A 27,546-nucleotide genomic window follows, 5' to 3' on the forward strand; every position below is an offset into this window, starting at 1 on the left:
TCACGTTGGATTTATCTTGGTCTAAGTTTATGGTATGAAAAATGTATTTTAAGTACGCCAATCCGTTTACATAAATTGCCGCCATTCGAGTCTCTTGCAAATAGCTTTGCATATTGTGATATCGACGAAGTATCTCGTTAAAAATCATTAAGCTTCTGTTTTTTCATCAACAACTTTATAATGTATTACTCTTCGAAATAATTTTTCATTTTGTTTTTACTTCTCTGTTGCTAGGTTTTCCAATAGGTATAAGAATGTCGGGAAAAAAAAATTTTAAACGGAGGTATAATTATAGAAAAATTATCTCAACTTCTATTTCTATAACACGATCCTGACATTCAAGCACGATCGGAAATTTTACGGCGAAAAAACGATAGTGATCAAAAGAGTTGGTTGACAAAAATTCCCATTTTTATATTTCGCTGTCGACACGATTCAATCAGAATAATCTTACCTTCGATAACGATGAAACATGTAAATTGTAGGCATATGCAATTTTACATTACGCAAATAAAACGAATCACGTGACAGTATTGAATTTTCTTCAAATTGATTCTACATATCATCACTCCAGTTGGAAAAAAAAGAGCCAGTTTCAAAAAATAGATAAAAAAAAAAAGAATAAAAATGCATATCCCAGAATATTCCAGAATAATTTTGAATTTTCTGACAATTAGCATACATTCTAGGTATATTCTTGAAATATTTATACTGATTCAATTATATTTCAGGGGTCATACTAATTTTTACACAAAAAAAAAAAAAAAATTGACAACAATTTTTTTTTTTTGAACCCTTGCATGCATACAGTCCTGCGAATGAAAAACAAAGTGTTTTCGGCAGTACCTGCGGTATATGTTACGTACATTTAAAAATGGATTCAATATTCGGAAAGATGAGATATTTTGTTTTTTTCACACGACGAATAAAACACGTAGATCCATCCGAATACAATGAAATCGCGTAAATTTTTGCCACGAAGATGCCGCCTACTCGTGGAATCGGAAACGTTCCTTAATCCGGGAACCGGGAAACGAAGTAAGGGAGTTGAATTCGGGGGTTGGGCACCCTTCCGCGGTTGTGAAAAAGCTCCGCGCCGAGCGCTGGTGTAGTTTTAATATGGCAGCCGCCCTGCAGAGTTGGTAGAGCCGCGCAGCAACGCTCCTCAGGATCGTCATCGAACCAAAGCACCGAAGAAAAAGCCGGCCGAGGAACCTAGTCGACCGATATCGTAAGTAGCTGATTTAAATCAAGTCCCTCCGCAAGCTCGGGTGAAAATGTTTACACCCCACGTTTTCGTTATTCACCCTATTTAGCCGAAACCCCTTAGGAAAAATTTCAGCCTAGTGCGTGCTGGGCTGTGAAACATGTGTTACACCTCGCGATCAATAAGGTAATCGCCTCGTCTGTTTTGATGCTGCCCCAGCTTCGTCTTTGCGTCGCGTCCCGATTCCGCTTCAACTTCAACCGATATCCAAAGATTATAAACAGTAAAAAATCCGGCTCGTCGTTCGGTTGAAAATATTTTTCAATTTTTTTTTATTTCATCCACTCGATACTCGAATGTTTGGATAATGTTTTCGACCGCTCGTCACGTCCTCTGTTTCTGATCTATATATATATATATATACACCGCTCCCACACCCTTCTGATAATTTTCATTCACTTTTTTCACCACTTATAACGAGGGAGGGTGAATCGAAAACGGTGAGAATCGGAATGGCAGTAAATTCGAATCGTAATCAGATTTATTCGTTCGTTGCAGGAGAATGTTTTACGCTCAGATTTACCTACCGGAAGTCGTTGTTTATTATTGAAATATCGACGTAGAAGCTTCCGGTCTATACGACAAAACCGAGTTCCGGGACAGGATATTGACTACTCGATACCGCGTTTATTTCATGCTATTTAACAAATTTACAGCATTACTGGGTCCACTTACGTACAGATCTAAAGTAGGCGTTGCAAATGTCGTTTCAACCATTTTTAACCCTATTTTAAGAACAATTCATTCCTCACCGTTCAAATTAAATGACTCGAAATTGTTTTATGCGAAATCAATTCTTCCAACAATCTATCGCGTGATGATTTTTTTCTCATCCGAATTGATTTCATCGGGAGAAACATGCAGTGATTGGAAAAAAATTAATTTACCCCATTTAACGACGTCAAAATCCGTATGGTGTAATAAATTTCACGTGATCTCGTTATTTGTTTCAGATTCTACGGTTTCTTTACACGCATATATGGTATATACATATTATATGTATATATATACATGTAGGAAAAGGCAAAGCAGAAACCACACTTGATCCTAAGTCGGTAGTAAGCTCAAATAGGACTCGTCGCTTTTACCACCTTCGTCAATTTATTACCGTCTCATTCATACATACCTACATACATATACATATATATATATATATATATATATATACATTATACACAATACGAAAATCCACCTTTATTCGATCAATATTATCTCAATAGCGTTACGTATATATGTAACGATATATACATATATACATATATATATATATATATATATATACATATATACAACATACAAATATTTGCCCAGACTAATGTCTCGAACAGCGAACGTTGGAGGTATTTGCTCGTTTTGAAAATCGGGGGAGACGAGTGGAAGATAAAAGGAAAAACCTCTTGGACGCAGGAATTAGACGTGTAATTGTTCTCCCCTGGCCGAGACCGGAAATCATCAAAACTGGCGCCCTTCAAGCTAAGATTTTCAAAGATGTCGAAGTCGTCGAGCGGGGGAAACGACGGAAGTCGGAGCAGCAGCGTCGAGTGCGATGACGCGAATAATCAGCAGCCAATCAACATTCAGGCGCTGGTAAACTCCAATGGGAGAATAGACGAGACGCCCGGCTCCGCCGATGAAAACGCTCTCTGCTCCAGGAACGAACCTCTTGTGCCAAACTCGCCGCCTCCGTCTTACGAGCACGTTCTCGAAGAAGTAATTATATTCACACATATTATACCGTGCATGTATCGCGCGTGTAAGATGTTAACAAGTCTTAACGTGGCACGAATAACGAAGCGTTGAGTCCAAGACCCACCGGTGAAAAAAAATAATTCTTTATTATCTGCGGAGTCCGCGGCATTTGACGTGATTTCGAAAAAAAAAAAAAATAATTAAAAGGGAATGAAAAAGGTACAAAAATTGTTTCTAACATTTCAGACGAGAATGGCCGTTGGACAGCCGGCAAATAATGCGGAAGATGAAATTCGCCCTGCAGCAAATAACAGGGAGAGAGAGGAAATACCGGATGGCGGTACAGGTACGGTTTGAAATTTGATAATATAATCGAAAATCAGACAGCTGACAGCTGATTTCTGACATATGTCATCGTTTCAAGTGGATGCTTAATTTTGATTAGCGTCAAAGTTATTTTCATCGTAACAGTTGAGGAATGTTTTTTTTTTTTTTTGTATCGATAATTAATTACCTGCCGATGAATGTATCGATATAACTTGTTTGAAGTTTACTCAAGTTCTTCTCGTTATAATCAAGTACGGAAAATTGTTTGGTAAAATTCTTACCGTCCGTCTGTTTTCAATTATTAAAACCACTGAAAATTTTTATCTCTCGAAATTTTTTGAAGAACTTTAAGATAATGAACTAATCAGGGAAAGTCTTTGTTGTTTTGGAGATAATCAGTATTTTTATAAATTTAATCGCCCGAATTGATTACTCCCGGAATTTAACGTCTCTGAATGAAAAGTTTGAAAGTTTCTTGATTTTTTTTTTTATTTTTTTGTTACCACCAAACCATAAAGTTCTAGAAATGTTTTCACCGCGCACGTTGTTTCATTTGTTTGTTTTTTTTTTTTTTTAATCGAAAAACTTTCTAACGGGTTTCTTGAAATCGTCAAGTACTATTATTATTATTGTTATTATTATTAATATTTTAACCAGCCAATCGTAAATTTATGCGAATGCGTTTTTATTCCAAACTCGGAATCATTTAGAAAAACGGTGAAAAGAGAGTATGAATTTTTATTATACAGATCGGGGTGGAAGAACACCGATAAAGGGTCCAGAAATATTGCACAAGTCGAGTAAAGAGTTGTACAGAGCTGTGGCCAAGCAATGGGGTATTACGTGCAAGATGAGCGATCAGTGCCGGTGTTTTGATTGTCAGGTAAGCTGTAGAACGTTGCAATAAGTGTTCGAGTGGAAGAAAAAAAAAAAAAAAAAAAAAACGAAATGGCGAGAAAAAGAAAAAATTGATACTAAAAATAATTAGTTAAAATATTAAAAACAGGCTAAAATTATAATCCACGAAATAAAAGTTGACGGATATTTTTCGCTGTCAGCGATCTTTCGAATGAAAAATTTCTTCGAAAAATTGTATTTCTTTGCCAATTAATACACACTGAGAGAAATTTTTAGTCCCGGTCAACGCTGAGTTCTTAACTATTTTCATTTTTTACCACAATCGAAAAATATAGTTCTAGGTAGAAAATGAAAATTAGTTTTCTAGTATCCGTTACTGTTCTTTCTCATCACGATCGCTGTTGCTAGATTTTCTTGCAACTGTTGCGAAGATTTAATGCTCGTGCAACGACAAATTGACGTTGAAGCCTTATTCAACTAAAAAAGTAGAGTAAACCTCACAAACTGATTTTGCGTTGCAATTACCAAAAAAAGGATCGACGATAGCGCAAAATGGTTAGGCGTACCTCGTTTTTCTTTTTTCTAGCTACTGCAACAAATGAAATTTTTCTCAGTTTATGTACGTACAACACGGTACCTGTAAAACGTTCTTCATTTCGAGAACGCAAAATTTTGAAATTGTAAATTTATTTTTCCTCTCAACCCATTTTATCGTCAGCCCGAGAACGCACGCCTGAATTTTAAGTAAACTTTTTTTCTCTTCCAGAGCCATTACTTCGATTGTGAATACGAGAGAGACGAGCAGGAGAAAACGGACGGAGGTTTAGGCGCCGGGACGCCGATGTTCCTTTCGGAAGTGATGCATGGTACAGCCTGTACGATTATATAAATGGGATATTCATACCGTGATATCGACAGCTTATTAATCGATCGATACGGCGTAGATTGAATCCACGAGATCTCTGTAATTCGGTTCACGAATGAAATAGAAACGCCCGAGGAGTGAGATGGATATTTTTGGTATGAGGCTGCAGTACGAATAAGAGTAATAATAATGATAATATTAATTAATTAGTAATATTAACAACAACTACAATGACGATGATTATATAGTAACTAGCCAATTATTATTATTACTATTATTTTCATCTTTTTAAACAACGTAGTATGATTGTAAACTAAAAATAGCCAAATGAAATGAAATGGTTCTGAAATCCTTGATTAGGTTGCGATTTCTAATCTTGTCGTCATTCATTCCCGAATTTATTGATCTGATCTTGCAATTCGCACCTGAATGACTGAATGAAAGGATTACTCCTCTACCGGATACTAACTTGTCAATTTGTAATTTTCTTTTCTGTATACTTTTTGTCGTCCAATAATTTTTTCAGTTACATGCAATATTTGAACACTGCGGTTGGATGGATTGGATTTGTTTTTAAAACAATCGTTCAATATGTTCGCGGTTGAAAGACGGTAGGAGTTTAAAGTAAAGCAAACATCGGGACTTAAAAGAAATTTTCACGATCTTGGGTAATTAACAAAGAATGATTTTAGATATGTAATTTTCGAAACATTGATTCATTTTGCCATTCATTAGAATTATACTTACGTGTGCGATAAGAAATAGAAACATACACGTATTAACAATCGCAAAGACACGAACCAAATTAAAGAAAAGAAACAAAAAGATTAATATCGAGAAAAATTATAAACGACGAATATAAGTATGTAATAAATTATACGTACGTACGAAAAAAAAAAAAAAAAAAAAAAACAAACGAGTCAACAATTATATTGAAAATATTTGTCAATTTTTCGACTGTGGAATAATATTCATCATATTTTAATTCAACCATAGGCCTACATATTGAAACATATAATATATATATATGTATACATATACATATTTATATATGTATATATATATATATTGTGTAACGTAATAAAAATATCTATGTACGCGTGCATGGAAATCGTATATGCAGGTAAAGATTGTAAAATATCTCCGTCGGTATAAATTTATAAACATAAGCATTACCTAATACCTAATGAAAATGATGAATTTCTGAAAATGGGATCACGCGCATCACTGCAGGTAACAGTAATAGCGTTGTTAATTATAAATCTGAAATTATTGTCAAGCTTTAAATTCTACACGTACATCGTATTGATAATTTATCTACACACCTTTGCGACAGGCTGCCACGAAACTCTTGGACAGATGTATGTTTGAAAGTAACTCGAATGAAATTGAATTGATTACAGTGGAAATGGGATTAAGATCGACAATATTGTACACGAACTCTTGGATTTTGAAAATTTTTTACGCGTGAAAATAGGCTGCGATTCGAAAGTTTTTAAATGAGATGACGAAATAAGGAGAACCATTTAATCTTTATACTTATCTCAAATTCATCTGTTCAGAGGTTCGCAAATATAAGTTTGTAAAAGTGTGCATGTATTATACGTATAATATTATACCACATGGTTTTTTTTTTTTTTCTTTAAGATCTCTTATTAAATGTGTGGTTTTGTTTAATTTTTTACGCGTGCAGCAGCGACTTTTTGAATAATTTCGCTATAGGTGTATAAAACCGTTCGGCTAAACGTCGGATTAACAATTTGAAAAAAAAAAAAAAATAAATAAGGATACGGTAAATTATTATTATTTTTTTTTTGATTAGCAATTATACCGGTGTCCTCGTCGCATCGTTGTTCCACTGTCTGGATCAGCTATAATTACGGCCTAAATTTTTCCATTCGATTATCGGGCTACACGAAGAGGAAGGTTGAGAAGAAAAAAAAAAAAAAAAGAGAAATGAAACTGCGGGGGAAAAAAGAAACAAAGGGAAAAATTTTTGAACGGCTTTCATCGAACTTTCTTAATTTTTTATTTTTTTTTTTATTCATGCCTAAGCATAGATGCAAAATTATAACGCCCGACGATGTTTTCGAGAAGTCCAGCTGTTCTGCGTTTTTAGGAAAATAATTTTTTTTGAAACATTAACGTGTTGTTTTTTTCAAACTTGTTGCTTATTATTACGTGTATGGATATACACATATAACGGGTATTACTATTCTATAATAAAATACAAAGTGTTTAATAAATGCCCTATAACATACGTATACGTACTATACGTATAAAACAGTCGGTATTTATAAAGTCAGATTTTCCAAGAATATAAATTGTTATTGGGGAAATCAAACTCGAAACAAATGAAAGTATCTCCATCTGAGCTGCCTGAACTTGTACATTAGGGTGGTCGTTAAAAATTAAAATCTTTGCGGCGCCCGAAAAAATCCTTCCTTCTGATGAGAAACTACGGGAAAAATTTTGCTTTTGCGATTTAAACAAAAATAACACGTGCCGACCGTCAGTTGAAGTTAATTTTTCGATCAAATTATAGTTTTTTTTTAAATTCGTCACAGTATTCAAGTTTGGGTAAAAATCATTAAATACGGCTAATAGAAAATTAAATTCTCTATAAAAATGTTCCTTTAAGTTTCTGATAACGTTCATATCCATCGCAATAATCTCAATATCAAATTTATAAATTCTAACTTACTATCAAAATCACTGCTGAAAATTTTGTAGAGAATTTAATTTTCTACAAGCCGTTTTTGATGATTTTTACCCAAACTTAACTACTGAGACAAATTAAAAAAAAAAAACCATAATTTTATCGAAAAATTAACTTCAATTGGCCGTCGGCACGTGTTATTTTTGTTTAAATCGCAAAAGCAAAATTTTCCCCGTAGTTTCTCATCAGAAGGAAGGATTTTTTCGGGCGCCGCAAAGATTTTAATTTTTAACGACCACCCTATTGTACATACATATGTATATGCAGAATATTATGTGTAATAATGCGTATATCGGTTCATCAAGCAAACGGGAAAATAAAAACAAAACTAGAACAAACGAGAAAGAGAGAAGAAACGTGGGGGGGGGGGAGGGGGGGATTATTAGAAACCTAATTTAAACTACTCGAATAGGAAGTCTCCAAATTACTGTTAAGTCACGCACACACGGTATATAATAATGTATTTCTATACACTGAACCAGCATGTTCATGGAAAATAAAAAAAGTACGAAGATGTCAAGTGCTTTACCATATTCGGAAAATCAATTCAAATGACGTACGTTTTTTCTTGATTTTTCGGATCGTTTGTCATTTGTTCACCGAAACCGATTAAAAACCAAACGATCAAGTACGTCTCAAGGTTTACTTGGTTTAATTACACTACTTACTTTTTGCTAATTAAAAATCATTCGTATCGGACATTTCATCTAACACTGCGAATCCGACACATCGACATCTTCAGAGAATAAAAATTTTAGTATCGTAAGAGATTTCGCGGTATGAATTTTATGCCGCCTAATTATAATAGACTGATTAATAATTGTACGAAGGATTGAGAGAAAGCGGAATAAACGAAAAAAAAAAAAAAATAAAAATAAGAAAAAGACAAAAATAGAGATATCGAGATAGGCGAGAGTCGCTCGTTTTACGTCATCACTTCGGGATATACATATTATATATAATTGTACCTACTTCGATGGAAGAGAGAGAAAAAAAAAAAAAAAAAAACTAACTAAATAGGTGAATAAACAAATGAAACAAAATAAACAAGGGGGAATAAAATAACAAAGAAACGATTTAAGACAAAGAAAAAAAAAAAAAATCAATATAGTACTAAAAATGAGAATAAAAATAATCTTGATGTGCGCGCGGTTAGTTTTATATACTAACGACTTAAGACTTAAGATATATACATATATATATACACATGTGCGAGTTAACATTCGTGTGTGTATATATTATATATCAACTATGCATTCTTTAGAGTTATGAAAACTATTACGATAACGTATAAATATATATGTAATATATAAAATAGAACGATATGAAAGAATTTGAATATTGTGTATAATAATAACAATAAATTTGTAGACGTTAAATCTGTGTCGTATCAATTCTTATTCAGATGAAAAAGTGCAATGTTTGCAAGTCAATTTATTCGTTTTCTTCGTCTTGTGTTATATACATACATACATATATACAATATTCAACGTAAATGATTAAATTTACTCACCCACGTGCCGTGCTTGCGACGATCGGTGGGCTCCTCGAGCGTTATTCTTGTATTTTTATCACGACACGTTTGACATGAATTTGTGGCAAAGTAACGAAATTATTGCGAGTATGAACTATTTGCAGTAATAAGTATTATTATTATCATTATTGTCGTCGTTATTGCATTATGTATTTATATGATATATGTGTGCGCGTAAGATATAAATCAGCCCGATGTGTCAGTTACACGAAATATCCGAATTACAATTGACAAAGAAATTGATTGTTTGAAAATATAGTTTATTTATGTGATTTTCTATTCAAATCTAACACGGTTCAGCCAAATTTCTATCGAAAAGTTGTTCTTCTGTGTTTGCCTTTGCGATGACATCACTAATGGCGATTTTTTTTTAAAAATCAAACGAACATTACTATATTCTATTTTTCGAACATTGGTAGAAAAAAAAAAAAAAAAAAAAACAACTACACGCGTTGAAATGTTAAATGTGTTCGTACGCTGATGTGTATGTGTGTGTGTGTTTTTGCTGTATTGGTAGAAGTTTGATCTAAAAAATTGTTTGGCAACCGGTCTGTTATTGTAGAAAATAAGTATTATTATTCAAAAAATCGATGTAAACCCTAAAGAACAGCACCAATAAACATGGCCTAAATGTATATGCGTTGTTTGTGAAACACTTTTTCTCGGACGAAATACTTGCGACAAATTAATATAGAATTGAATCAAAGCCTTTGAATGATCATGCTGACTATAAATTTATTCAAGATAACACAACGCGAATTCCTTGAAACAATGCGAATTTTGCGTAAAAAACAATGTGTTACCGAGATGACTAATCCGTAATCGTTTTCTTTCAACGATATTAAATTTTTGTATTAAAACAAATTCAGCTTGTTTTATTACACGTTTAGTTAACACGAAAGTTCAATGGTTGAAACAGGTAATGAAATTTGACGTTAAAATAATTTTTTGCATTAACTGAACATTACGGTTATTTAACCGCACGTATTGAACGAACTGTGTCACTTGCAATTCTGTTAATCTTAAATATCGCGAGAGTCACCCGATATTAATTGGGTTAAAACCGGCAACAGTTTTGTTTATTCGTAGTCAATATCACTCTCGGTCACTCGAAACTTGACGTTACGCTTTCTTCGGTCGTACCAGGTCTGATTGATGGTATACGTTCAACGTTATCCGTGACTGATTTTGCCGGGTGACAGCCCGGCTTTATACCTATCTCCGAACCTACTTCCGTACCGAGAAAGTTCGCCGCCTAGTGGCCGTTTTCAGTACCAGCATACCGATGTTCACGATGAATATGTTCTCAACCTGTTTCAGAGCACGCCGTGCGGTGTTTCTTTTACCTTGTTAACAAATAAGTGTAACTGATTCAACCAGTTACGCGAAACAAGCTCCGGTTAGATCAACAAAGTATGGAATTCGACCGATGTGAATTTATTGCTGGCTGGATTCATGTACTTATTATATTTGAAGTAACCAACTGCTTCTGTCAACGAACGTGCGACTTCGAGGAACAATGTATGAACTTCAAATGAAATGATATTCAGTCGACTCAATGTCGGAAACACGTGAAAAGGTTCGCTCGAAGCGATACTTCACTCGATCGTGACACGAAGAGCTTTTGTTGAATCAAGGAATTCGCTCGACTAAATCATTTTGACAAACTAACTAAATCGAAATCGTTGAATTGAAATCATCGTATTTGGAACGAATAAGGGATACTAGACTGAAGCGAATGGACTCCGACAAAATCTGTTTTGTTGTATCAAGAATTCCTTTCCCTCTGTGTACTATCGTATTTATTGTACCGTTGTATTTCTATGTATTGCGATTTCGAACTACTTTGCACCATTTGTAGTGAAATTGTGTCGTCCCTCACATTACACCTAATCACGAAAGTTCGAAGACAAACAACCATTAAAAGAAAATAAACGTAAAAGCCAAGAATTTTATTTTCAAGAAATTGGGATTCATTTATTTATTTTCCGTTAAAACTGTTTTTACTACGGTTACACTCGCGGGACGAAAACAAACACGCATAAATTATTCAATTTTCGAAACAAATCAAGTTTATTTGTCGTTATAATCGATAGTAATATTAATAATAATAATTACATTCAGAGTTATCATATAACAATTGTGATTAATATTTCACTATCTTTATTATTATCTTCTCGCTTTGGATCGCCTTTTTTCCTTGATTTTCTGTTTCTTTGTGTCATATTTTATATTCAACATTCAGGGTGGCGGAAGGCAGAGTTCTTATTTCAAATCATTCCATTTTCTTTGCGTTTCTTTAAAGACCATTCTTGTTTTTTTTTTCGACGCATCATTTGTCTATGGTATCCGATGAAGTTAATTTTAACTAACCGTCGAGGTGATACAATGTTCCACTTATGTAGATACGTAGTATACAATTTGTTTAATTATTCTTTTAAAATTCTTATTTTTCTGAATAATTTTTCGCCTATTATTCTTGCTCCCTTTACTTGATCAATTTCTCAATTCGACTGTGTGTTCAATTAGTCTCATTTCACGGAATCGCGAGATCTGCATAATCATTAAGATATAAGAATATAAGTTCGTACCAAGTATTATTACTTCTTTGCAAATTGAAATATTGAATCTACATTCAACGCGTTCAACGTTAAGAAGAGAAATCTGGAAGGCAAAAGGGAGAGAGAGAAATGTTGGAAATTTCAAGTACCGATTAATAATTGAGTTTGTTTTGGCAGTGGTAATTAATTGTTACCTAATATTGGAATATTTATTAGCGGACCTTGCAATTTTCGTGTGCAAAGTCATCTCCAAGTTTACGGAAAACACTTTGATGTATTGTACACATAAAAACGAGGCCTGAGAAAATCTTATGAATTTCTTTTTTTCAATTTTTAACAAAACGAAAAATGTATTTTATACATTGCATAATAACACCGTGCGAATATTGCCGTTCACGAGTTGTTATTTCTTTTTCAATATTCTCTGCTCAATTATAACATTATTTTTATATTACTCGTCTATTCGCATGCTGATTTTTAAGTCCTTATCGATTTTCAAAGAATCGCTGCTGACTTTACAGACCTGATCAAGAAGCGAAAATGAATTTCTTGAACATCTCAAGAATTTTCAGTAACTTTGTAAAGTGCGTTGGAAAAATCGTCGAGTTTTATAATTCTACGAAATTTTCAATTCTCCTCATTCGAAATTATTATCATATTTTTAAACGCATCAAGTTTTGGTAAATAACCGAACATTTTTAATCGCATGTTTATCGAAAGAACAGAATTTTTTTCACACACAAGTATTTGCAATTATCCAGGCTTATGTGGATAAAATAATTTCTATTATTGATATCATTATCATCGTCGTTATTATTATTAATATTATTATTATTATTATTATTATTGTTATAGTAAAACATACATTCAATATCATGTATATCATTACGTTATATTCACTTGCAAATTCATATATGTATAACATACATACATATGTATATATATATTATATTATATACGGCATCGTTTTTCTCTTCCTTATTCCACTTCTGCTTATCAACATTAGAACTATTATACACAAGTATACAGTATATTGTAAGTATGTCTATAATATCGTAGGTATGTACGTATATATATGTGTATATTATATAATACTATTTTATTGTATGTAATATTAGTGAAATGAAAAAAAAAAAGAAAGAATTTTGGCGTAATTTGGCATATCTGTGATTGGGGTAAATTCGTCCGATTTGAGCCAAGCGTTTTTCACGTTACGTTTATCGTTAACATTATCGTTATAATTCTTTAATCTCTAACATAATAATACGAAACAGACCTCGGCTGTTTTTCTTCCCTTCTTTTTTTCTCTTGCTTTCTCATTATTACTAATATTATTATTCTTTTCGAAATGTAAAACGTACTTTTTTTTTTTTTTCTTTTGTTTCCTCTTTTTACCGTACAAGTTTAATCTATCTAGTACACAATAACGCAGGTTTCGTTTACCTACAGTTTATGCGCACGTTTGTTTTACCCTAGTCATACACCTCCGGCAATTTTTCTCGTAATATCAACATCAACATTGACTGGAAATACGTAACGTAGTTATAATTTGATTAATTAATTATTCATTCGCCTCAAGTCTGTTGCGGTTATAGATTAATACGTACGTGTATGTATAAGTAGGTATATAAACTGTGAAAGATTCCATTCGATCAGGTTCACCGTAAAAGCTGAGTATTTCATTTCTCCTTTTCACTCATAATCGTAAACAATTTACGTCGTTGAAACCAGTAAGGATTAGATATCTAGTCTAACGAATTGCCGAATAAAAGTAAGAATAATTACTGATAAAAAATGTGTCCTATGGAAGATGGTGAATTTTTTTGTTGGTCGAAATTCGAAATTCGAAAACAAAAAGAAAGAAAGAAAATCGGTAACTAATCGCACAAATTTCCGTGAATAATCTCCTTAGGCCAATGGAGTGTTAATTTATTTTTTTCCCATTTCATAAACGGCTCGATTCAGTTTCTCGTTAATACTTCTGTAAAGCTGCAGCTTTCGCCGTGAAGATAATCGGGATAAACGGTACATCGTAATGTGGGTAAATTGCAATAATAAATTTACTACGTAATGTAATATAAATATGTACATATAGAGGCTACTGAATGGTACAAGTAAGCGGATGCGAAAGAGCGTGAAGAATCGGCGTGCCTGCGGCGACTTCCGTTCTCGTGTCGCCGTAATCCTCCTCGCAGTCAAAGTAGTTGCTCTGCGAATGAAAGACGATGAGAAACGGAGAAATGAGGAAGATAACAGGTGGGGGGGAAAGTATAGAAAGATCAAAAAGTCAGTAGGCTGTGAATGTAGAATTTTTAAAGAAGCGAAAGTCCGATTTGCTGAGTCCAAAAATGTGGAAGGTCGAAGTGTAAAGAACCAAAATTATAGAGAGGTTGGAATATGGAACGCTGAAATGTAGAATCGTTAAAATTTGTCTCGATAATAGCAGATTATAGATTTTGCTGCTTTATGTTTTTTGACCTTTCTATACTTTGTGTTTTTCTATTTCAATTTCTCTATTTTCAATTTTCTATATTTGGAATTTCTACATTCCGATCACTCGACTCTCTGAAAATTTGATACTTTGGTTCTTCTGTCAATCGGCTATTCTTGTTTTTCACAACCACCTGATGCATACAAGCATAAGACAGTAGAAGTGCCGAATATCGAATTTTCAACATCGCGAAAATCTATTTCATAAGATTTCGAGATGTAGAAAGTCGAGAGACGGAAAAATCAAAACCGGGAATGTAAAGTATAGAAAACTAAACACTTATTCATTTTGACGATTTAATATAAATCAGCTTTCCATCATTTGACGGCTCTATATTTTAACTTTCTAAATTTTTAAAAATTGTATCAAAGAGATTTTCAAGTCTTTAAACATTCGATATTGTAACTTTATTATTTTCTGATCTTACTACATTCTTACCTCCACCCCATTAAAATTACTCAATACGTTGATTTTCTATTTTGCTTTCGTATATTTCGACAACTGTTCAAAATTTAATTAAATCTTCTTCATTTCTACACCCTGCATCCAAAAATTGTCGTTTAAAGTTTTCAACACGTTTTGTCCCGTCATTTTTACCTGGCGGACTTTCAAAATTTTAAAAATTCTCTGATCCAGATATTCAAGTTTTCAAACCGTCGATATTGCAACTCTGCTATTTTCCGATCACTCCACTTTTTTACATCCACCCCACCAAAATTATTCGATACGTTGATCTTCTATTTCGGTTGTCTATCCTTCGTCTTTCCAAAACTCAAAATACCGTGTAATCTGGACCAACTGTTAAACATTTGGAAATCCGCTATTACAATGACCTTCTGAAACCTGATTATTCTATCCAAATTTCTTCACCCTACACCCAAAAATTGTCGCTTTTTCCAAGCGTTTTCCAAAATCTCCATCCCCTCATTTTCACCTGGCAGTCGATGCATCGACAGCTGTCAGTCATCGAGCACGTGAGTCCGAGTATCTCCGCCGCTTCCTTGTAAAGCTCGGCGCTGGACTTCCGGTGTCGAGGAGGCGATGCCGGGGCACTCGCGGTTCCCGTTCCCGAAGCTCGTCTGCAGCTGTTCTTCGACCTCGACGACGATTCTCGCGACAGGCAGGAAGTCAGCATCGAACCTTTCGGCTGGCTTTCGTTCACCACCAACGCTCTTCCCGCCGGCGAGGCGAATAGCTGCAGCATGTCCATGTCCTGCGATCGGTAATTAACGATGTTCATTATTTTTCCCATCCAATTTACAGTCAACTCAAGCTTAACCGCTAATTTCCATCATTTCTTCCATTTTTCACGTCTACGACTTTCTTGCACCTGTGCGAGAAACAACTTTTCGTTAATTTCGCGACGATGACAACGAAAAAAAAGACTCGTTGTTTCATTGTGCTTGTATCTATATTTTTTCGTACTTTTTGCTTCGATTTACGAATGTCCGTTTCAACGAAACTACCAGTTAAAAAATTTGTGATTTAATGGTAACAATTTATAAATTTCCGTCTAAATTAACGCCCCGAACTTTAGTCACATTTCTTCTGTGGCGTTATGACAATTTATTTTTCTTCGGAAATTTCACTGATCTATCCGTTTATCAAATATTCTAAAACAAAAAAATTTCCTCCCAAGTTAACACAGAATCAGGTGATGCATGATACATGAATTAAAATGAAATTATTCGGATCGTTAGTTTTAAGGATGCAGTGTGAAAACCACTTAACAAAAAAATTCCCCATTCATTGTAATACCTATTCTTTCGAATTAGCAAATCATTGTGTAAATTGGAATGTTGTGACGGATCATAAAAAATTCTTTCCACATTGATCATCCATTAACATCTTTTTCGACTGTCTAATTCCAAGAATAATCTTCACTTCTATTCTCTTTATACTAAATCAAAAGTGTTCCAATATCCCGACAATTTTTTCCGCAACGTCTAAAACTAAATTTAATAATTTAATGAATTGTCCAGCAGTCGTGTAGAAATTGAGGAGTTTCGAAAAAAATTCCGACACGACGCAGGACTTCGAATCAAAATGATCGAAGGTTGAAAGTTTTTTTCCAACAAATTCGTACTCGCTTTTGGAAACAGTTTTTTTTTAATTTCGAAGTAAAAATAGACCGTGATGGGTTTTAATAATGATGGAAAAAATGTTTGCCGAAGAACAGAGAGAAAGAGAGAGAGAGAGAGAGAGAGAGAGATAGACAGAGTGGTTTTTTTCTGATGTGAAAACTATAACGGAGCTTCGAGTAAAAGCGTGCAAGGATTGGTGCAGGGAAAAGAATAGAAAAAAAAAAAAGCACCGCACGTGTGAAAGGAAAAACGCGAAAAGAGTTTGTACTAACTCTCTGCTGCGTCCGTCAAACTGTATACCTATCCCTGCCTTTCTGTCCTAGAAGTAATTTTCCAGAGAGGTTTTCATTCTTTCACAACTTCTCTTTATATCCACTTTGTTCGGTTCCCGGAAGCCCAGACGCTACGCGACGAGAAAAATTACTCCTTGAAGACAAATATTACGAAGAGAAATTCTGTGACGGGATAGTTTTGAAATATTTACGAAGAAAAAAAAATAAATCAATAAATAAATAAATAAACAGTTTTTGTACAATAAGATGTGCAAACTTTTCGTTCATTGATGAAGGAATATAGAAATGAATTTCATCGATGCATATCGTTTCAAATCTGTAATAAAAATTGGGATTGATTGTTCATCAAAAGTTTTGAGAAAAATGATGAAATGATCTAGAACTAATAATGTAATTGTTAGTTATGAGTATTTTTGTGACAAGTAAAATCATTTTTTGACAGTTTTCTATAATGAATGTAAATTTCATTAATTTATCGTATCGTAATTTTTGAAAAACACGTAGAAAAAAGTTACCTCGAAATTTGTGAAATTTTTTTGTGCTAAAGCAATTTTTCCCGCATCGACAGAAATTTTTAATTCCGGTTACCGCTCAGTCCTTAAATATTTTCATTTTTTACTACAATCGAAAAATATAGTTCTAGATAGAAAATGAAAATTAGTTTTCTAGCTGTTACCGGAAAGTCTCTTATCCTTTACTATTCTTTCTCATTACGATCACTGTTGCTATATTTTCTTGTATTTGTTGCGAAAATTTAATGCTTGTGCAAGAATAAATTGACGTTGAAGCCTTATTCAACTAAAAAAGTAGAGTAAACCTCGGAAACTGATTTTGCGTTGCAATAACCAAAAAAGGATCGACGATAGCGCAAAATGGTTACGCGTACCTCGTTTTTCGCAATTCCAACAATATTCAAACAGTGTTTTTTAACGATACCTGTGTTACTGAATTTTTCCAGTTACTACAAATGAAATTTTTCACAGTGTGCGTTTGTAGGAAGTAGTTGGATTATTAATCGCGGCCGTTAGTTTGGGCAACGAAATTCGGCGATTCCCTCACAGTTTGAAATAACGAGAAGCGGTTAGCTGTTTAATTGGTAATTAAAGCGATTGCTGGCTCGATGAACACTTGTATTTCTTGCGCTAATGTCAGGCTATTTGCATAATAACGGATGCGCGAATCCCAACCGGCAAGTGATCGCTGCGACCCCGGACGTTGATTCAAGATAAACGAATGATCCTGGGATTCCAGGGCTAATTGTTACGGCCAACTAATCGACGCTTCCCGCAAAAAGCAGGCCATGCAGTTTCGCGATGACGCAGCCTCTGCGTTACCTTGTTGTTTGAAAAGGAGGTCTTTAGTCGAAGAAAATCGATTTTCGAGCGGGGTTGAAATTGCGAATTTCAATAGTTCCGAAAGCACCAAACTCTGAATTTTTTGGTGGCGAAACTTGAAGTACAGTAATCGAACTTGGACGAAACAGCAAAGTTTCGATCGGTACGAAAACCGACGCTCAAGTTCCGAAACTGCGAAAATGAGAAAATTTTAAAATCTTGAACATCGTAATTCCGACTAAGCGAATATTTTCAGTTCTGTGAATTTATGACTTGGTAAAATTTCACAAGTTTGATCTTTTTTTGTAATGGATTTTCGATATTCTTACGTTCGGAATTCTGGTCATTCTGATTTTTAGTTTTTCTGATTTTTTACACCAACTCGTTAAGTAAACGACGTTGCGTGAGTATATTGACTTTCTGAATTTTACTTTATCGGAACTTGAATTTTCGGCATCTTGCATTTTCGAACTTTGAGCCATCGGCTTTCCAACCATTCGAAACTTTGTTGTTTCGTAAATGCTTTATTTTTTCACTTGTTTCGTCACCGAATAATTCGGAATTAAGCTCCTTCGGAACTTCAACCCCGCCCCTGGATTTTAATGAAAATTGGATTCCTGAACGACGATCGGAGATATTGTGAGAATATTGAAGTCGTTCGAGAAAGATTTGAACATACATTAAGTTCGGAAAATACGTGAAAATATAAATTTGAATTTAATATGCCTAACGGCAAACTTGTGAAGTACCGATTGTTGCAAGTTTAAGCTGATGTAAATTATAAGTATTACCGTTTTGTCGCGTTTTATTCATATTTGATAGACGTTGCTGATTTGAATTATTAAAAAGTTAATTAATTGCTGCTTCTTTACGCGAGGTAGAAAATGAATGAGTATAAACGATTTTGATTCGCAAGTACAAATTTTCTTTTCAACTGCCACCATTCAGGCGTTAATTGGTATATCAGATTTCTGAAATTCAAATGTCTACTTTTCTATAACCTTTTACCACATCATTAAAATTTAACAGTATAAATCGGGTATAAGTTTTGCTAGAGAATCAATCATTATACACATAGTTGGCACATTTTTCGCGAGTTAAATTTTTCCGAAATTCATCGTGCAGCTGTTTCAATTTTTCAAAAATTTCACACCACGTGTGTAATTGGCAATTTTATAAAAAATTACGTCCGCCAAGAACCGGTTTAATAAAAGCGTGTATTAATTATCGTCGGCGTAAACTCGAGGCTGGTTATTACGTACAACTGCATTATATTGTCAAGCCGCGCATTGTGTTTCGGTGAAATTGATACAATCCTGCATTTGCCATCGTGTTGTTATATTCCCATCCTAATATTCTGCGTTACACACACAGATTTTACGAGTTTCAATTAAATTTATAATTGAATTTCATTCAATTAAAACCCAGCGCACGGCTAATAGCGATACAAATATGTCTGTATACACTCGCACGCACACAGTTATGTAATGTAGTATGCATACGCAAATTGATTTCCAATTTGCACTGGTATATATTTCGCGTATAAACGCATATCTACAGTTTTAACTGAGAATCCGTGATATCCGCGTCGGAATAATTAATTTCAATTGTAATTATTACCAATTTAATAGCAATTACCGAGATATTATCGTACTACCTATATACATAAACAGACGTACATCCCTAGCTTGGTGTTCTTATTTTAACCGTCAAAGCGTGAAAGCAAATGCCTGACGTCGAGAAAATTTGTAATAAAAAAATAACCGATCCTGACGATTTGATATAATTTAGAAATCATATTTCAACACAGTTTATTGTTACAGAATATGTACATTGTTTAAGAAATTCTGATCACCTACCGGCAACGATTCCTGCGCATGGTCCAGCACGTAAATACTGTTTGTGTAGCCGTACAACATAGCGTCGAGATCTGAAATCAGAATGAATTTCTTCGCTTTTATATAATCTTTATTTTCTTATTTATTTCTTTATTTTTTTTTTACGCAGAGCTTATTCCTGCCAATACGGGAAAGATTTGGACCCGATTCATAATTCAATAATTATCCATCGCAAGATTCAGCTAATTTTGTATAACGAGAAAAAAAAAAAAAAAAAAAATTTGTGGACGGGATGAATTGTTATTATCAAATTGACCGATTGGTTATTCTTCTAGTGTTTTGAAATATGACATTTGTCCGGTTGTAACGTTTAAGCGATCGATCTGTCGGTTTTGTTCTCAAAGACTAATATCCATTTGTAAAAATGGTACCGATTTTTCCGTTTTTTTTTTTTCCTTGGGTTGTTCAATGAATTTTGAAAAGCTCCAAGATAACAGCTTCAACCTGACCGAACCCGGAGTTCCTTTTCGACCGTTTTTGTAATATCGCACTGTCAAGAAAGAGAGAAAAATCGCGATTATACCGTAACGTGAGTGAAAGAGACCGGTCCGAGGGACAATTTGATAGGTTTCGGTTGATCGCAGCTGGCGTAGCTGAGCTCAGCGCGAGTTTCAGGTCGATAGGGGTGAAATCGAGTGAGACGGTCGCAGAGTTCGGCTCGGTTTGGAAGCAAATACACCGAGAGGTACTTAACTGTCGTTAAATAATTCATGAAACGACGACAAACTGTATGTATATCGTTCCTGGGTCAATGACCATCGAACGAAGAACGGTCCAAGAGTTATTGTCGCCATCTTCCCCCCCCCCCCCCCCCCCTCCCGTCAGCCCTCGTTCTCATCTCCTCAGGCCATTAGATTCGAGGCTATTGCCCATTTTCGACCTGCAGAAATTATCGCTCTTCGACATCGCGCTGTTGTGCGCAATTTCAATAAGATCGTCGATTTTCTTTCCATTTTCGTATCCTCTGCAGATTCGCAAGACTAACTTTTGATATTTTAATCGCGAATCGTGACGTTGTAACAAGATATAGAAAATACTTTGATGACTATTTTTTTATTCGTGAAGGCAATACTAAATTTTCACGTTCTTAGGTCGATGAGTTTTTTTTTTTCTTTTTTTTTTTCGTTCACTTACAGATGTTATTGAAATTAGTAGAAACTTGGAAGTGCGAGAAATGCCGAATTGCGAGACGTTTAGAAACTTTTATTCGTTTTACTATTTTTAATTTCATAGAATCGATGTCTCGGTTATAAAATACCGTGATACGGTGAAATATATTCAGAATATGTAAATTTGTATTTCGTATTCATATTTTCATGGAAACATACTTCAAAAATTTACTTTACACCGGAATCAGCCTCATATACGCGAGATTTTCGAAATTCGATTGATTATGAATTATAGCGAAATTGAACAGTGAATTTTGTCGTTCGCCTTCTCTCTCTTTTTCTCTTTCCGACCCAGCAGTAAACTCAAGAAGCGGTTTCCTAGAGCCAATAAAAACTTTTCCCTTCCATCTCAGGGCAGGCATATATATACATATTTGTATACTTGTGTATATATATACAAGACAAGTTAGACGGAACTTGGGTAGTTCCGAAGAATTAAATAGTTTGAAATTTATAAGCCTAATGACGAAGGGAACCGGAAAGGGCGAATTTCCTCGTCGAAATAAACCGCTGCGGTGGGCTATATGCCTACGAATATATATAGGTGTATTCGTGTGCTAATTATTACGACGCGCATTGGGATGGAAATAGAGATAGCGAGTGACAGAGATGGCGAGAGAGAGAGAGAGAGAGAAAGAGAGTCGCACGGATGATTTGCTGATTAAAACGAACGATCCGGTGAACAGAAGTGAAACTTTTGAAATCTGGACGCAAGTTTCGCGGTGTTTAAAAGCAGTGAAAAAAAGAATAAAAGAATCTTTTCCTCTGGACTTGCACCTTGTATCGTCGTCACGGAAACTCCGCTCAGGGCGTTTTAATGACCAAACTTTCTTCCCCCTTTTCGTATGATAAGAATAGTAATATAATGAAAAGAAAGAAGAAGAACGAGTAGAATGGAGAGAGAAGAAGAAGAAGAAAAAAAGGCGGGTGAAAAATACACGAAGATTTTTTATTATTTCTCTCGATCTTTTCTTTTTTTTTTTTTTGTTACACAGCATCGACTTTGAGCTTCGGGGTAAGGGGACATGATTTCCATCCCTGCGCCTCACCGTCCGTCCGATAAATCCTCTCGCTGGCGAAGGAAAAGTTTTTACTTTCGCGAGACACTCACCTCCCCCCCCCCCCCCCCACTCTCTCCCTCCCAGACCTCCCACCCCCTCCAAGGTATAAAGTAGAAGGCGGTACACGGGTAACCACCTACGCAAATGCATATGCATACGATATTATATGTACATACGTGTATACGTTATAATATACTACATTATGGTTGCATCGCGACTAGAACGGAGCTCTGCATTTTTCAAACTACGTCCGCGTAAAGTGATTCTGCACCAGAGGCGGGGAGAATGAATTTTTTCTTTTTACCTTCCGGTTCTGCCAAAGAGAGAGAAGAGAAAAAATAAATAATAAAAAGAAAAAAAAAAAAAAAAAAAAAAAAAGAAGAAGGAAAAATTTTTACCCGTTCTTTTTTCTCTCTCGTTACGTCAAACCTCGCGCACTTCCTTCGACCCTGTTTCTCCACTCTCGACACATTTTCAACCCCCTCCTCGAACGGTTCATGCGATATGAATATTCATCGCCACGCGCTCATCGTGAAGGCGAGCTGCAGGTTAATTTCTACGGTAATTTAAGGCCTAACGATCCCCGAATCCTTCCATACAGTCTCAAGTGACGTTTCAATTAGAATCGGAGGCTACTGGTCCTCCCCCCCCCCCCCCCCCCCCCAGTTACGTCATTCATTTATTTGCTTTTCATTTTTTTGCCATCTTTTTTTTTTCTCTCCGCTACTTACAATACACACCCTTGTGATTATTATTATTGCACTGTCCTCCTCTTCTCTTTCTTGTTCTGTTTTATTTTTGTTCGTTTTCATTCCTTTTTCATTGCCCGAAATTATACGAACCTCGAAATATGTGATTAAATATCGTAAATCTTCAACGGTCAGGATAAAAAAACGATGAAAATACAGGATATTTTTTTTTTTTGTTTTTTTTTTTTGCGTACAAGCTCAACAGATATGAAAGAATTTTACCCCTGATTTATGTAATTGATTTGAATTTGATAAAATAAATTATTGAAAACAGACGTTGATTGCATACCGAGGAAATATGTGTATTTTAATTATTCGGACAATAAATCTGGGTATCGAATGAAAGAGAGGAAGAAATGAAAATTGGTACCTTTCCTGGAGCAAGCTTATAAATTGTTTAAAAATCAATAGGGCCGGTGTTCTCAACATATATGTATACCTATACAATGGGTATGTACTGTATAGGTGTGTATTCGTAGATACGTATGTGGTGTACACACGTCGTTGGTGAATTACGACTGCGAGGCGTTGGCTGGTTGCCATTTCTTTCTAACCCAAAGCATCGGGACAAATGGTGGGAATAAATTCGAAGTTTTATTATCAGAGTGTAGGTGAGATTATTGGATAATTTTTTACACAATCGGAGATCGGCATTCTGAACGCACAATTCGAAAATCGCTTTCTTAGAATTTTCTACCGTTTGACGATGTTCTTTCACGTATGAAAAACAAATTTGTAGGTTACTCTTTCAATTGTGACCTGTTTGAAAAAGTAACTGTAATACTTGAGGAAGAGAAGAACCAAGACTCGAGCTGCGGGACTTGTCTCTCCGGAAGAGGAATGAAATTCAGAACTGTTTCGACTTATTTCATTAACTTGGTTGTAATCAGACTGAAACTGATTTAAATTAAGAGTTGAACTCAGGATCCATAATTTGTTAATTGAATCTTGCGGGAATGTCAAGTCGGAGCGAATTTATGACTGATTAGATAATGGTACAGGCTTGATTATTTGAAACACGTAAGTAAGTTTACAGTCCGAAACGTTGACGGATGTAATAGAATTGAAATAAATACGGAATTCGAATATTTTGATGGACAGTTTTTTCGAAGGATAACAGGAGGCGAGTTATTCGCGCGATGAATTAGCGTTGATAGTAAAGTTTATAGGCGTTTTGGCTAATCTCGCATTTAAACACACAGCTAACAAAGCCTCGCTTCGTTGCTCCAGCTAGCCTTGCCTGAGCAGATATACCGCTTCTGGATTCGCAGTGCTTGCGGCGTAATCCGCGAGTAGATTTTCGCGTCGTTTGTGCCGTGTGTATGCACTCTATATACGCGAGAACACGGACGTATAGGTGGATGCTAAAGTCTTTCCAAAGCCGCAAATTGTGTACCGGATTTAACTACACGGCGTTGCAGGTACGCGACTCGAACTTCACTGTCAAAAGCTCGAAAGTTCATTTTATAAGCTGATCCGTTTAAAAACGGCTGCGACACGAGTAGACGGACGCTTGTTTATCCGGATTAAAGGCCGTCCCGGGTCAAGTTTCGCCCGGTTTTCATTGTTTCGCTTTTTATCGCTGCCATGTTCGAATCGGTTTTTTACTAGAAAAATAATCCAAATTGATGTACTCACCCGATTGCTGTGTGCACGGTATCCTAGCAGCCTCGACCAGGTCCTCGTGGCTGCCCGGTGGGGCCTCCAGCATCGCGGTGCTGCCCGACGACGACCTCACGCAGAGCAGGCTCAACGCTGAAACATGACATTTTTCACTAAAATATGTTACTCGGCTTTTCTCAGACGTTTCCAGTCGCGTATCAGTGTCAAACATCTTCCAAGGTTTCGACTTCTTCGTCAGAAACTGATCGGATATATTTCCGGATTCACGGTGAGCGTTGTTCCACCTCGCGATTTTGAAACCGCGTAAATTTTAACTCCGTTGACAAAAAATTCTGAAAAAATTCACGCGTACGTGATACAACGGCAAAAAATCAGTCCGTAAATTTTTTCCCAAGATTTCGGTCCCGGTACAAAGTAATCGCCTTGAAAGACTTTGGTTTGTCGCCATTTTGGAATACCGACCGCAGCGAAAGGCATTTCTGATAAATTCACGATACTCGGTTGAAATTTTGTTCGAATGAGGCTGAAAATTTTTTTAAATATTGATTAGACAAAACCAAGTTCCTCCGGACAGTGAATTTTGCGATAAGTTTCGAGGGCGCGAATCATCCGTGTGATTCTAATTTCCGAAATTCTTCTCTGATCAATTATTCGTAGCGGGGAATTGAGGGATGCATTATTGAAATAGGATCTCGCAAATCCGTACTTACATGGAAAGGGTTTTGGGCGGGGCGAAGTGCTGGAGGATAAATCCCTTTATAGAGTCTACGGCAGCACATGAGGCTGCAGGAAAGCGGCGAAAGCCATAGATTTTAGCAGGATGCCTGACTAACGATAAGGATTCAACTTTCGGTCTGCTCTCCAGGATCCGCTTCGGGGTTAATCGATCGAGACGATCCCTAACGGGAGCCATCGTAGCATCTCACACCAGTGAGGAAATTAACGAATTTCTCGAATATTCACCCCTCGGATTTACGTACCTTGTACACCCGAGATTACCGCACAGTATGTGGCTCTCGTGTATGCCCGGCTGATTCCGTACCCAAATCAACCAATTATTCTCCGGAGGGAAACAATCGTTGGTGCCTATTATTGTTACCGCAGTTTCGTCGTGAGTCAGCGAGCGATCGATGCGGATATAATTGGGAAAAAATTGCCGATGAATTCAGATCGAGGAAATGACGCTGACCGACTTTTTCTACTTATTGTTCGAAAGAGAGTAATTTTCGATGCTGAATTTGTATTTTTTCGACGAGCCTTTTTCACGATTCGAGAAATCATTCTACACGTGAAAACACGACTCTCGGATTAAATACGTTGAACGAGCGTCATTTTCGAGATGAATTATGCGACGTCTCTTCCGACCGTTCCGCAAGCTTACGGGGACGCAGAAATTAATGACGATGAGAAGTGAATCGGGATTAAAGGCCGCGAGTCCGAGATGCTCGCGACGGAATTGCCGCACGAGTCACGAGGAATTCTTGGTAAATCTAATAAAAATAACAACAATAACCGGCAACAATACGTTTTTTTCTTCCAACGATTTATGCTCGTCTTGTGGCAAGACTGTGGATGTAATACCGCCGGTTTACCCGCCGGTGTGCTTTTGTACGACTATAAATATTTCACGCAGCAGGCAGGATGCGCGTACACTCAGACTGCTGTAATTATCCTTTGACGACAGCGTACAGTGCGGAACTCGAGGAATTTTGATTACGCTATGCCGTAAGTATACGGTTACACGGCGAGCAAACACGTTTTCACCGTAATTAATTACCCCAAGTTACGTCATTGCATTGTACGTAGATGATCAGGGTGTCCAGTCCTCCTTCGCAATAATCCTACGGAGTCCTGGAAGTGACCCTCAAATTTATCGTTACTTCAACACTAGTCCTTGATACTTATATCATTTCTATCCATGATTTTCAAACTTTATTAAGGACGAATTAAAATACCAGAAATCTTGTAAGAAATTTCCAGTAGGGGTGTGCGAATCATTCGAAACGACGAATAATTTGAGTCTTCGAATAACTCGACTTGGCTGAATAAATCAAACTTTTTGCATAATTCGAGTCTTCGAACGATCCGAATTCTTCAGGTAATTCAAATTTTTCGAATAACTTGGCTCACAGTTCAACTGTTTACCGATTTCATTGTCTAATTACGAAGTCGTTATTAAATTACCTGTGCTATTTTCGTGTTCAGTGTAAAATAACGTTCAGTGATTTTTGAGGTCCGTAAATCGTCGAATAACCAAACAATTCGAATCATTCTCGCTATTATGATTATTCGAATCATTTGAGCTATTCGAATTATTCGGGCTATTCGAATTATTCGAGCTATTCCGAATGTTCGATTCTAATTTTGAATAGAATTTGACTATCCGATTCGTAATAACCGCTTTTTCACAACTTTTGAATGCACGCGTCTTGACAAATTGCATATTTCCGTTTGATTCTTCTTTAACTACTCAATTGTTGAGAAAAATGTCATCGCAAACATCAGACTATTTTACATGCAGTCGTAAGAAAGTTACGAGTAGAATAAGTTGGTGTAAAAATTTAAACCGCAGCCACGATCGACTGAATCGTAAAAAGACCGTTAATGCTAATTATTATGGGTCGTATTTTGCAGTATTTATTACTAGCGAGAAAATATGAAAGGAACGAGAAAATTTCACCATTGAAAGAAAATCCTTGATATGGTTACACGTGTTGATAAGATTTCCAAAAATAAAACAAAAAAACCTCGAAAAGGCATATTTCAGGGCGATTTTTCCGAAAAACCAGTCGAAATAAAATTCTAATTCACAGTTTAAGATAATAACAGATGAAAAATCGAATATCTGTACCGATTGTGTCAAAAAATTGTTATTGCACACTTTCAACGATTACAATCACTATCCGCTCGTCGAAACTTCTCTAATATTTTTATTCCATTTCATTGCTCATTCCGAAGGAAAGTGTCGCGAATAATCGAGCTTTAGATATTGAAAAAGTGGCAAAATATTGCACCTCGATTCTA

The 27,546-nt window shown here is 35.7% G+C and overlaps 2 protein-coding genes across 4 annotated transcripts in view; one reads left to right on the plus strand and one right to left on the minus strand.

Annotated features, from left to right (window-relative positions):
* Positions 1-1,053: 1,053 nt before the first annotated feature.
* LOC124297580 (uncharacterized) lies at positions 1,054-7,393 on the plus strand. Of its 2 annotated transcripts, XM_046748757.1 has the most exons (6): positions 1,054-1,231; positions 2,221-2,249; positions 2,579-2,977; positions 3,203-3,302; positions 4,033-4,166; positions 4,908-7,393. In XM_046748757.1, exons 3-6 carry the CDS (start codon positions 2,756-2,758, stop codon positions 5,028-5,030), a joined length of 579 nt encoding a protein of 192 aa, XP_046604713.1. In that variant the 5' UTR covers positions 1,054-1,231; positions 2,221-2,249; positions 2,579-2,755; the 3' UTR covers positions 5,031-7,393. The 2 variants fall into 2 exon arrangements, with proteins under 2 accessions (XP_046604713.1, XP_046604714.1); XM_046748758.1 differs by lacking the exon at positions 2,221-2,249.
* A 4,149-nt stretch (positions 7,394-11,542) lies between these two features.
* LOC124297581 (uncharacterized) overlaps positions 11,543-27,546 on the minus strand; it is a 101,969-nt gene continuing 85,965 nt past the window's right edge. For both annotated transcript variants that reach the window (XM_046748760.1, XM_046748759.1), the window contains 4 exons: positions 24,538-24,654; positions 19,882-19,952; positions 15,246-15,524; positions 11,543-14,029 (listed from right to left, as the gene is read on the minus strand). In XM_046748760.1, the coding sequence (XP_046604716.1) occupies positions 13,919-14,029; positions 15,246-15,524; positions 19,882-19,952; positions 24,538-24,610 (534 nt within the window). In that variant the 5' untranslated portion in view covers positions 24,611-24,654 and the 3' untranslated portion in view covers positions 11,543-13,918. The remainder of the gene's footprint in view (positions 14,030-15,245; positions 15,525-19,881; positions 19,953-24,537; positions 24,655-27,546) is intronic.

This window comes from Neodiprion virginianus, chromosome 2 (assembly GCF_021901495.1).
Source record: "Neodiprion virginianus isolate iyNeoVirg1 chromosome 2, iyNeoVirg1.1, whole genome shotgun sequence".
In the NCBI taxonomy this organism is placed as follows: Eukaryota; Metazoa; Arthropoda; class Insecta; order Hymenoptera; family Diprionidae; genus Neodiprion; species Neodiprion virginianus.